Source organism: Danio rerio, chromosome 16 (assembly GCF_049306965.1).
Source record: "Danio rerio strain Tuebingen ecotype United States chromosome 16, GRCz12tu, whole genome shotgun sequence".
NCBI lineage: Eukaryota > Metazoa > Chordata > Actinopteri > Cypriniformes > Danionidae > Danio > Danio rerio.
In genome coordinates this window covers 9,141,979-9,154,862 of record NC_133191.1, presented here as the reverse complement: position 1 = coordinate 9,154,862, position 12,884 = coordinate 9,141,979, and the positions used below count along the sequence as shown (strand labels likewise).

Below are 12,884 nucleotides of genomic sequence, written 5' to 3'. Positions count from 1 at the left end.
GCTGGTGTTATGCAGATTCTAGTTCCAACTTGCCTCAACACACCTGCAAGGATGTTTCTAGTAAGAGCTTGATTAGCTAGCCCAGGTGTGCTTGATTGGGGTTGGAACTAAACTTTGAAGGACACCGGCCCTCCAGGACCGAGTTTGGAAATGCCTGTTCTAAATGAAAAGCTATGAACTGATGTATATCACAAATTTTCTTTCTCTCTCTCTTTGTCTCTTTTTCTTTAAAGACACGCTCTCAGTGTCCAGCAATGAAGGAGGAATTTCGGGCAGTGCCACTCTTCAGCCGAGTCACTTACAGAGCTCTCCTGGACCCAAACGGCCTGGAAATACTCTGCGCAAGTGGCTGACGAGCCCCGTCAGGCGGCTCAGCAGCGGCAAAGCAGATGGTCATGTAAAGAAACTCGCACACAAGCACAAGAAGAGTCGAGATGTCCGCAAGAATGCAGACGGCGGCTCACAGAAAGACTCAGATGACAGCGCCGCCACTCCACAAGATGAGACCATCGAGGAGGTTGGTGACATGCGAATGCAGTACAACATATTACATCAGCTTCATTTATTTCAATAAATAAACAACAACAACAACATATTAAAGGTGCAGTATGTAAGTTTGACACCCAGTGGTTGAACTAAATATTGCATTCCTGGATCAAAACACACAGGTTTGACAGAGTTTGAATGCCATTTTACTAAAAATTAAAATAAACCATTTGAAATTGAATTTTAGAACTGTGACTCAGTGCAACCTAATAAGTATTAGCAATTTAGCATGTGCATTTAATAATGTTAAAGAAATGTAATATGCATTAATTAGATTTTAAACCTTACCATTTAGTAGGAGTGCAGTGAATGCACTATTCTTCTGAATGGCTTTATTTAATTTTCTGTCATGTTTCGTCTAGTGCTAACAGCTAAATTGCTTACCGCTGCAAATCTCGTCACAGAGTGGTGTTAGGGCATGGGGTTACAATGTATTCTGCTCTCCTAATGTTTTCGTTCATAGTGTTTACATTATTTGCTTATTATTAACCACCTCATGTGGAACTCACTCTGCCTCTAAACTGCTTTGCACACTTTGCCTTTGGACTGCTTTGCTCTTTCTGCCTCTGAACTGCTTTGCTCACTCTGCCTCTGAACTGCTTTGCTCTTCTGCCTCTGAACTGCTTTGCTCACTCTGCCTCTGAACTGCTTTGCTCTTCTGCCTCTGGACTGCTTTGCTCTTCTGCCTCTGAACTGCTTTGCTCACCCTGCCTCTGAACTGCTTTGCTCTTCTGCCTCTGGACTGCTTTGCTTACTCTGCCTCTGGACTGCTTTGCTCTTCTGCCTCTGAACTGCTTTGCTCACTCTGCCTCTGAACTGCTTTGCTCACTCTGCCTCTGAACTGCTTTGCTCACTCTACCTCTGGACTGCTTTGCTCACTCTGCCTCTGGACTGCTTTGCTCACTCTGCCTCTGAACTGCTTTGCTCACTCTGTCTTTTAAGTGCTTCACCCCTTTTTTGAAATATAATCATTGTGAAAAGCGCTATACAAGTAAACTTGAATTAAATTGAATATTAAATAGATAGATCATTCCAAATAAATGAAAATTCTGGCATTAGTTTTTAAATATTTTTTATGCTGTGGAATGCAAAACAATATCTTTTGAAGAATGTTGTTTACTAGAAGCCATTGACAGACTTTTTGGAAGTCAATGGCTACTGGTTACCAACCTTCTACAAAATACACTTGTATTCAACACTACAAAAAATGAACTCATTATTGTCTTGGAACTGTGAATTTTCATCTCTGGGAGAACTGACAGTTCAATGGGATTTTTTTTTTTTAAACAGTTCTTTTGAAGCGGTACAAATGCTTAAACCAGCTCAAAAATGAGTAAATGTACTCTGGTAGTTTGTTAGCTGCCACTCAAATACTGGTAAGTGCATTTGAAATGTAAATGTGGCATTTGTCTATTTTTAAGTGGTGCTCTGTGAGCTTTGTAACTGTCTAAGTGTTATTTATGTCTTGTGGTTTTCACTGCAGACAGTTATAAATACAGTGTGGCACTTCCTTTGAAGATTGTTTTTCAAGAAACTGCATTTTTTCCTTCTTTTTTGCTAATACTTGACCCATTGATAGTTGCACTTTGATTTAGTGCCTTGTCATAGAATTTGCATATTGTTGTTTAGTCTGATTGCTTTAATTGTTCACCTCATTTGCAGGTCGCTTTGGATAAAAGCTTCTGTTAGTGCTTCATGTAATGGAAATGTAATATTTTGGTAAAAAAAAACCTTTATATGTTAATGTTATTTTCTCTTTTTGCTCTCGCAGAGGATGAGGAACGAAGGATTGAGCAGTGGCACTCTCTCCAAGTCTTCCTCCTCTGGGATGCAGAGCTGTGGTGAGGAAGAGGGCGAGGAAGGCCCAGACTCTGTTCCTCTGCCGCCCCCTATGGCCATCCAGCAGCACAGCCTTCTGCATCAAGACTCCCAGGAGGACAAGGTAAAAGTCAAAGCATCACTAAAATCATCTGTGGATGCCGAATGACATATGTTGTTTTTATTTTAAGACTACACTACGTTTATTTTAAACTTATGACTGTATATTGCACTAAATTAAATCAATAGTTCAAACATGGAAACAAATTGATCTCTGGTATGTCTTTAACAACTAAAAACACTACTGTAGACAGTGTTGGGTGTAATTAGTTACAAAGTAGCTGGTTACTATAATTAAATTACTTTTCTGATGAAAAAGTAAAGTATCGGATTACTTTTTATTTTGTGTCAATCTGGTTCCACTCTAAAACACTTTTTTTATGTCAAGATCCACTACAGGTCATTATTTTAACCAGTTAATTACCCCGTTCAACTTCTTCTTTCAACTTCTTTTTTACATCAAAGATATAGTTCACCCCCCAAAAAATTAGTGTTCCCATTGTTCCAAACCTGTTTGAGTTTCTTTCTTATACTGATGAATGTAGAAAAAACATTGCAATAATTGATTGCATAGTATTTTTGTTCCTACTGTGCGTTTCTTCCAATATTCTTCAGAATATCTTGCATAAGAAATAAAACATTTAGAACCACTTGAGTGTGAGTAAATGGGGAGTGAATGTTCATGTTTGGGTGAACTGTCCCTTTAAGTACACATTTCAAATAGTGTTATATATCAGCCTATAGCTATAACCAATCTTTGAAGAAGACAAGTAAGGTTTCTGTTAGGCCTCTCTAACTGCTGTCTGTTTTCTCTTTGTTTCTTAATGTTCTCCAGCATTATGTTGATTTCTGTTCTGCCTCTGTTTTGTCTCAGTTTCCTTATCTCTCTATGTAGTTTTCTCTCCTCCACTTTTATCCTCCTCTTTCCTTCTTTTTTTTTGTACTTTTATACTTCACCTCATCCTTTTATATCATTTTCCTTGTCCGTCAGTTCGTTTGAATACTCCACACCTGCACAGTTGTGCTTTGCTCAGTTTCTTGAGGCACAGAAACTGATCCTGTTCAGTATCATTTCCAAAAATATGAACTACTGAATGTTATAGCTTGAGAAAGCCTTTCTGTCCGTGACCTTTCATGTAACCCCTAATGGAGTATTCAGGAGTGTGTACAGTCACATGCGGTGGGCCATGTGTGCTCTTGCTCTTTACCCAAAACCCAAATCTTACAAACCAAAGCACCTACTTCCGTTCCCCCTATATTAGCCCCTACCATTCTGAAATCAGCCGCTGATTGGCTGGCGAATCAGGAAACCACACAACAATTACCAAATTTGGACTGGAATGTTTCCGCCTTCAGTGTCTGAACGCTACGATGGTGAGCATCACTGCAGAATCACTTAATAAATGGATGATGATGGTTATAAATGACTTTTTAGCCCCCATCTGAAACTAATCACTGATTAAATTTAAATAATAATTCAACTATGTAATCATAACCCAAAGGGGATGAACCAATCCTTACAAAACTTTCAAATCAAGGAATAAACATGCAGGGCATTTAACATGCAGATTAGACATTACATGTAAATAATCAAGTTATGAACAAGCATTATTATTCCTGTTAAAAGAATAAACAACAAGGTGTAAAAATTGAGTATTAGTCCATTTGAGTATTAGTAGACTATCTGCTTAACATCTGTTGAAACTGGCATTTAACAATTATTCAACCGACATTTAACTGAATATAAGAAACTTTGTAAATACATGTCAACTTACACTAACCCCAACCCAAACCCTAACCCCAACCTAACAGTCAACTTATAATCTAATGAGAATTAGTTGGCATGTAGGTGCAATGTAACTAAAATTCAACAAACGGACCATCAAAATAAAGTGTCACCAAATAAAAAAGCTCAACATGTTAGTGATATACTAATGAGAATTATTCTTTCCTTTCTTGTTTGCATAGGCTGCTCGTTTATCTGGACGTCCTAGCAGCTCAGAGACACCAAGTGCAGCTGAACTGGTCAGCGCCATTGAGGAACTAGTCAAGAGTAAAATGGTAGGAGATCACAGTCCATCCTTTCGCATTGAATGTTTTGGCACTGTGTACTTAGTTATCCTTCTCTTTCAGAATCTGGAGGACAGGCCCAGCTCTCTCCCTGTTGAACACAGAGACAGCACTAGTCCTTCCTGCAACCCGTCGGATAACTCCCTCTTGTCTTCCTCTTCTCCCATCGATGAGATGGATGAACGCAAGACTGGCTTCCTCAAGAGACGACAGTGCGTCTTATTTTATTCAAATATTTATATAAAAGCTACCTAAAAAACAAACCAAAAAAAAAAACTAGAAGGTTACATTATTTGACAATTTTTATAAAATGTTAATGCTGTTTTAAATTCAGCAGAGAGTGCGGCAGCTGAGAGTAAACGCTAGTATGCTAACGTTGCCATGAGTCGCAAGTGTGTCCTCTATGGCGGATATCTTTCCTAACTTGTTTGACTGATTTAGAAGTCATTTTCTGCTTCCTAAGATGTCAAGTATATTTACCTACTACATTGGAATAAATTCAACTGATAGAGGATTATTAACTAGAATGAAAAAGTAATCTTTCGGGACATGTCAACACTACCTGATACAAGTCAAATTGAACAGCATCCCAATCATTACAAATACTGCAAAGTATTTACTGGAAAGACCTACAAATAACAAAATACTACAAAGACCTACCGGAACCCGCATGGACTCAAGATTCTCACAGAAATCAGTCAGGTTTGGTGAAGGAAAAATCATGGTTTGGGGTTAGATTCAGTATGGAGCCGTGCGAGATATCTGCTGAGTGGATTGCAACATCAACAGCCTGAGATATCAAGACATTTGTGCAGCCCATTACATTACAAACCACAGGAGAGGGCAAATTTTTCAGCATGATAGCGCTCCTGCTCATACTTCAGCCTCTACATCAAAGTTCCTGAAAGCAAAGAAGGTCAAGTTGCTCCAGGATTGGCCAGCCTAGTCACCAGACTTGAACATTATTAAGCATGCCTGGGGTAAGATGAATGAGGTGGCATTGAAGATGAATCCAAAGAATCCTGAAGAACTCTGGGAGTCCTGCAAGAACTCTTTCTTTGCCATTCCAGATGACTTTATTAATAAGTTGTTTGAGTCATTGCAGAGATGTATGGATGCAGTCCTCTAAGCTCATGGGAGTCATATGTAACAAGACTTTTGTCTAAGTCAGACCTTACTTCAAGACAAAGATATTGAAATAAGAAAAACTCTGGTTAATTATAGTGAGTTAGGAATCTTCTGATTGGATAATCCTCTCGAAATTAGTTTATAAATAAACTTCTCTTATAATAAGTCCAAAAACATTAGTTGGGTGAAACTAATTCAACAAACGGACAAAAGCACACTGTTTGAAAAAAGCACACTGTTATACACTTACCGGCCCCTTTATTAGGTACACCTGTCCAACTGCTCGATAACGCAAATTTCTAATCAGCCAATCAATGGCAGCAAGTCAATGCATTTAGGCATGCAGACATGGTCAAGATGAGTTCAAACTGAGCATCAGAATAGGGACAAAAGGGGATTTAAGTGACTTTGAACGTGGCTGGTCTGAGGATTTCTGAAACTGCTGATCCAGTGGGATTTTCATGCACAGCCATCTCTAGGGTTTACAAAGAATGGTAACATTGCGCATATTTAGTTATATTTCTTAATGATAAATTTGTACAAATACTGAATGTAATGGATTGTTTCAACCAGCCATCTTGGTTTGCTTGCTGTGTGAATATGAATATCTTTTCTCTCTTTGATTTTCAGCTACGTCCTGCTGGAACTGGTGGAAACAGAAAGAGACTATGTGAGAGACCTTGGTGCAGTCGTGGAGGTGGGCTCATATTCACTTCTTTTAACAAATACAGCAGTGAGATCACTATGGCGACCACATGCAACCGCATACATTCATTCAACTACTCGTAATTGGCAGATGCTGTCAGGGTTGAGTTCTGGTTGTTCAATAGCCTGTCTATCTAAGGAGATCTGTCTACTGCGGTTTTGTGAACCGATCACGTGATCTTTTTTGACTCTTTAAAAGTAACCCTGTGAATCTCATCAGCTGGCACAGGAAATGAAAATGGTGATGTGCCACACGTTCAGTATGGTGGCTCAGTAAAATAGCGTTTTGTATGTCGCTGTCACTATTGTAACCATGCACACGTGCACCTGCAGGGCTACATGAGCAGGATGAAGGAGGAGGGTGTACCCGATGACATGAAGGGCAAGGATAAGATTGTCTTTGGGAACATTCACCAGATATTCGACTGGCATAAAGAGTATGTGTCACCTCAGATGCAATATCAACATGCCCTACTTTCATTTCCTAACATGAATTATTTAAACCCTGTCTAGTTTCTTTCTTGCTGAGCTGGAGAAGTGCTTGGAGGACCCCGATAGACTCGCACCCCTCTTTGTCAGACAGGTAGGGAATGAATCATTGTGCCATTTCACTCTTACTAAGATAAATTCCCTTTATCAGACTAATATTGATGAGCTAAACAAACAGACCAACCTAAACAAAATTGGTTTAACCAGTGGTGCTGCTTCTTGAAAAAAAGCACACTGTTATACACTTACCGGCCCCTTTATTAGGTACACCTGTCCAACTGCTCGATAAGGCAAATTTCTAATCAGCCAGTCAATGGCAGCAAGTCAATGCATTTAGGCATGCAGACATGGTCAAGATGAGTTCAAACTGAGCATCAGAATAGGGACAAAAGGTGATTTAAGTGACTTTGAACGTGGCTGGTCTGAGGATTTCTGAAACTGCTGATCCAGCGGGATTTTCATGCACAGCCATGTCTAGGGTTTACAGAGAATGGTCCGAAAAAGAGAAAATATCCAGTGAGCGGAAGTTCTAAAAACTTGGCCAGAGGTCAGAGGAGAATGGCCAGATTGGTTCAAGCCAATAGAAGGCAACAGTACCTCAAATAACCACTCGTCACAATCAAGGTATGCAGAAGAGCATCTCTGAACGCACAACACGTCCAACCTTGAGGTGGATGGGCTACAGCAGCAGAAAACCACACCGGGTTCCACTCATGTCATCTAAGAACAGGAAACTGAGGCTACAATTCACACAGGCTCACCAAAATTGGACAATAGAAGATTGGAAAAACGTTGCCTGATCTGAAGAGTCTTAATTTCTGCTGCGACAGTCAGATAGTGGGGTCAGAATTTGGCGTCAACAACATGAAAGCATCAATTCATCCTGCCTTGTATCAACGTTTCAGGCTGCTGCTGGTGGTGTAATGGTGTGAAGGATATTTTCTTGGCACACTTTGGGCTCATTTGTACCAATTGAGCATCGTGTTAATGCCACAGCCTGACCTGAGTATTGTTGCTAACCATGTCCATCCCTTGATGACCACAGTGTACCCATCTTCTGATGGCTACTTCCAGCAGGATAAAGCGCCATGTCATAAAGCCTGAATCATCTCAGACCGATTTCTTGAACATGACATTAAGTTTACTGTACTCAAATGGCCTCCACAGTCACCAGGTTTCAATCCAATTGAGCACCTTTGGGATGTGGTGGAACGGGAGATTCGCATCATGGATGTGCAGCCGATAAATCTGCAGCAACTGCGTGATGCTATCATGTCAATATGGACCAAAAACTCAGGAATATTTCCAGTGCCTTGTTGAATCTATGCCACAAAGAATTAAGGCAATTCTGAAATCAAAAAAGGGGTCCAACCTGGTACTAGTAAGGTGTACCTTATAAAGTGGCCGGTGAGTATATGATGCAGCAAAAAGAACCAACCTAGGTATTATAACTGCTTTTATCATTGTTAAACAAATATTTCACCAAAAACAAAATATATATATATCATAATTAGTTCGCTCTTAAAGCAACATTACTTTTTTTTTTTTTTTTTTTTTTTTTTAGAACATAGGCTTATTTTACAACCATCAGCATCTCGCTCATTATTACGCCAGAATGAGAGTATAGTTCCTAGTCATTAGACTTAGAAAATAGGCACTTTTTTTCTGTCGGTCTTAGTACATGTAATTAGAGAAAAGTCTAGCTTTAAATAGAAAAATTATCTAAACTCTCATATTTGAGGAAGATGCTAATGGTCAAATCCAATCCAATGATCTGTGCTAAGCTAAGCTAAAAGTGCTCCTGCCAGACCCGAAGATGTGGATTATTGTATAAAATTTTTTTTTATTTAAACGTTATCATTGTTAACAGTTCTCACCTCTACTATGCCTATATCCTGTGTGATCTGTGTTGCTAGAGTTGTGGTTTTCTCACAAAACTGGGGTCTTTTGAAAATGCAATTACAGGAAAAGTTCCAAAGTTGCAGTTTGCACTGTTATTTTCAGAACATGGCGCAGCTGCCAAAGTGTTTCTTTCTCACAAATATGCAATGAAATCTGCTAATATCTTAATGAATTAGATCAGAAATAAATGCCTGGCAACCCAATGAGCATTTTAAATAAGCAGACCATCAGTTATTCCCAATCTGAACAAGATACTAAGAAGTGGTGTTTGGTTTGTGCAAAGTCAATGAGAACTTTAACATGTATACTGTATCTATGAGTATGAGTATTACTAAAAAAAATCTTAGAAGCCTTTTAACCTTTCCATGGTTTTGGAAAAAGAAATTGACTCTGATTGGACAAGGAAAAATGAGCTACTTTTTATTCCTTTTGAGTGGGTGGGGCTGGACCTGGCAACCCTATGTGTCATACAGTATTTCTAATGCAGTTCTCTTTAGAATATGAACCCCAAGTGTTTTAAATATGATTATTTTTCTACCATATACCATCAATTCAATTCATTAACCCACTAGAGTCATACAGATTGCTTTTATTATGGATGGACTATAACAGTGTTCAATGATGGAACAATAAAGTTGCACCACAGCTGTTGTTATTGTTGCATAATCTATTTTAGCACAGCTAGAAAGATGTATTGATCAATCAATATGAGGTGTTTACATGATGACTGAGTCATAATGTTCTGTAAATGAAACTGTACTTGGTTACAGGAACGTAGACTACACATGTACATCGTGTACTGCCAAAACAAGCCCAAATCTGAGCACATTGTTTCGGAGTACATAGACACGTATTTTGAGGTAAGACTCCAGTCACTGCCTACATCCTTCTTGACATTTAACCATGAGTCATGAAAACTGAGACAGACTCATAACCACACTCACATCTCATCTTTTTGTTTTTGCTTGTAATTTCATCAGGATTTAAAGCAGAGGTTGGGCCACAGGCTACAGATCACAGATCTACTGATTAAACCAGTGCAGCGGATCATGAAATACCAGCTTCTGCTAAAGGTCGGATATGGAAATTACTAGGGGTGTAACGATACACTCAGCTCACGATACGATGTGTATCACGATATAATGTTCACGATTTGATATGTATCACAATATTTTGAATAAAAATTGAAAATTAAACTGAAATGCAAATTTTACCAAGTAAATTATTTTTTATGTATTTCTTTTGTTTCAACTTGTTAAACTGAACCTTCTTTAAGAAAATAAATTAAACAGGCCTGTCACTGGAAAATAAAACAATTTAAAAACTTCTTTAAAATATTATTGAAATGACACAGAGACAAAATTAAGGAACAATTTAAGTAAAGGTGCAAAAAAATAAGCTTTCTATCCAATTGAATTTAACAGTAAGTGCTTAAGGCTTTGCTTGGTATTTAATTCATATTTAATTAAATTCATTTCAAGATATCTCTAATTACAATTGTGACTAGTCAAAACTCATTTAGTGATATCTGCAAATATTTTTCAATGGAGGAATATGACTAGTCATGATATATTTGCAGATATCTCCAATCTGATTTTGTACTAGTACAATTGTAATTGCAGATGTAATTTAGAGATATATCTAAATATATTTATGGTTAGTCAGAACAAAGGTTTAAATGCTAAAACGGCTTGCCATACGCGCGTGTCTATCAAAGTCCGCCCTCTATAGTAACAGCTCACGGTCAGCGCACGTCATGTGTGATTTTGCGGCGGGAACATTATATGAAGACAGAATGATATTTTAGGGTGAATTGTACCTTATAAATACAGTATGTGATTCTTTCAACACCATTAGGAGGTATCCCTGTCGCTGTGCAAAGTATGTAAATCACTGTGAAGACTTTAAAACTTAGGGTGTTTGACCCAGTATGCGTGTCAAAAAGCGGACGAGTCTAAAGCAATGACTGTACAACCGAAATGTTGCCAGACGTCTGATTTTGAGAGGATTGGGCCATCCTCTATTTCAGCTCCACTCATCTTGGTCTGCTAACATTACTGCTGCTGCAATCTGAACTCACGTGCGACAGCAGGTGGAACGTAGCTCACGTGCAAACAGCTCAACTAATAAGAGAAAATGGACGTCATATCGTAATCAAATCGTCATAACGCCACGATGCATATTGTGACATTTTTGCATCGCAATAAATCGCACAACGATAAATCGTTACACCCCTAGAAATTACAGTATATAATATACTGTAGTCTCAAGCTTATATGAAGAAACTATATTGAGCAATGAGATTTCTAGATTTGCATCATGCATTAATGATTGTTTCTTGCTGCTTTTCTTGTTTACTTATTTTAGGATTTACTCAAGTTCACCAAAAAGGCTGGGTTGGACACTGTAGATTTAGAGGTAAGTGTGTGTGTTTCTGATTTGGTGGTTTATAAATGTGTATAATGACATGGGTATGACCTGGGTGTTGAGGTGGTTTATGAGAACATGTCCTGTGTCCTCAATATTTGCCACAGGTTTCCTGTAAGAGTTGTGTTTAGGTTTAGGGTAATGTAATGTGAGTGGTTTTTAGAGTTAAAAAGTAAGCCAATGAACACAAATGTCCTTGTAAATCAACAAACAAAGTGTATGTACTTGTTTATGTAGTTTAAGAAGACGATTATTTATGCCATGGGTATAATCTATGTGCCCGTTATTGAGGTAATTTAGCAAATGTTTTGCGCCCTGTAAATCAAAGCTCTTCAAATTCATACATAACAAGGTTTTTTCTTTTTAAAATTGCCACAGGTTTCCGGTGAGTTTCGGTTAGGGTTAGAGTTAGGCAAATTTGATATTGTGTTTTTTTTTATAGTATAAAATACATAGCAATAATGGATCCCAATAGACACAAGTGTCCTTGTAAACCACAAAACAATTGCAATTGTCTGTATGTTAGTGATGTAACAATATTGTAAATACCGTCATAACGCAATAGTAATTTTTTTCAATATTACCGCAGGCGCATGACTCAATAAAACTATATTTCTGAGAAAAGTTTGCTTGGGCGAATGAAGCGAACGGGAGGTAGCGGGAACTACAATTCCCTTCAGCCTAGGCATGGCCATCATCCTTTGCGGTCTGTTGTCACTACAGATCCAGTAATGCGGAAATGGAGTGTGTTGCTAGTAGCGGGGAAGAAAAAGAGCTGAAAATGATCCAACCTAAAGCAGGTTTTAAATCGGATGTGTGGAAGCATTTCAGTTTCTTTCTAAAACGATACGAAAAAGTAGAAAATGTGACAAAGAAAAAAACTGTATGCAGGCACTGCCAGACTGTGGTGAAATATATGTTGGGAAATACGACTAAAAACAGTCATGGGGACTGCAGAACACAACACACTTGTTAGATTGATGCAGACATTGACTTGTACCGCAAAGAGACCTCTATCTCACTCATGGCTTGTCCTCTCAAGTGGTGGAAAGACAATGCACAACGTTACCCACTGCTGTCGACCTTGGTTAAATCATATCTCTCTGTCCCAGAAACCTCAGTCCCAAATGAGAGGGTTTTATTTTTCTGTTGCAGGGGACATGCCCAGAGATCCCAGCTTTTACCAGATTATAGTTATATGATAATTTTCCTTAAAAAACCCATCTCTATCTAAATGAGTGAGTGAATAAATGTTGAATGTGATGAGTTTTCAACAATACTAAATTGAAACTTTATTTTGTTTATATGGTTTAATAGTTTTTTGTTATTAAAATTGAAAAATTTAAGTTCCTGTTTCAAAACTTACAGATAGATGGCTAATTTGTATGTCATTGATATGTTTAGTGCAAAGGTAAATAAACACTTTTGGCACTTTTTTCGAGTCTTTTTATTAGTTTTGTTTTTCCTGTAAATTATTCAATAAATTCTGTACCGTGCCATTCATACCGAGGTATTATCGTACCGTGAAATTCTGATACCGTTACATCCCTACTGTATGTACTTTATGTGGTTACGGGGACACTACATTGTTTAATGAAATGATTATGACCTAGGTGCATATTATTAAGGTAGTTTAAGACATTCTTTGTGTCCTTATAAACCCAAAGAGCTTCAAATTCTTACTTAACAGGGTCTTTTGTCATCTAAAAAATGTCACAGGTTTCCAGTGAGTTGCGGTT

General features: G+C 38.2%; 2 protein-coding genes across 27 annotated transcripts in view; both read left to right on the top strand.

Annotated features, from left to right (window-relative positions):
- The window catches only part of LOC141378159 (uncharacterized), a 416,515-nt gene that overhangs the window by 171,732 nt on the left and 231,899 nt on the right, over positions 1-12,884 (top strand). The window lies entirely within an intron of this gene.
- triob (trio Rho guanine nucleotide exchange factor b) overlaps positions 1-12,884 on the top strand; it is a 252,209-nt gene that overhangs the window by 213,309 nt on the left and 26,016 nt on the right. For 22 of the 26 annotated variants that reach the window (XR_012391967.1, XR_012391966.1, XR_012391965.1 and 19 more), the window contains 10 exons: positions 234-517; positions 2,318-2,488; positions 4,393-4,485; positions 4,558-4,706; positions 6,253-6,319; positions 6,661-6,764; positions 6,841-6,910; positions 9,489-9,578; positions 9,699-9,791; positions 11,086-11,136. Coding sequence is in view for 13 of the 26 variants with exons in the window: in XM_073925797.1 (XP_073781898.1) it covers positions 234-517; positions 2,318-2,488; positions 4,393-4,485; positions 4,558-4,706; positions 6,253-6,319; positions 6,661-6,764; positions 6,841-6,910; positions 9,489-9,578; positions 9,699-9,791; positions 11,086-11,136 (1,172 nt within the window). In the remaining 13 variants the exon portion in view is untranslated. Of the gene's footprint in view, positions 1-233; positions 518-2,317; positions 2,489-3,259; positions 3,634-4,392; positions 4,486-4,557; positions 4,707-6,252; positions 6,320-6,660; positions 6,765-6,840; positions 6,911-9,488; positions 9,579-9,698; positions 9,792-11,085; positions 11,137-12,884 lie in introns of those variants that run through there. The other 4 variants (XM_073925805.1, XM_073925806.1, XM_073925803.1 and 1 more) reach the window with 3 other exon arrangements.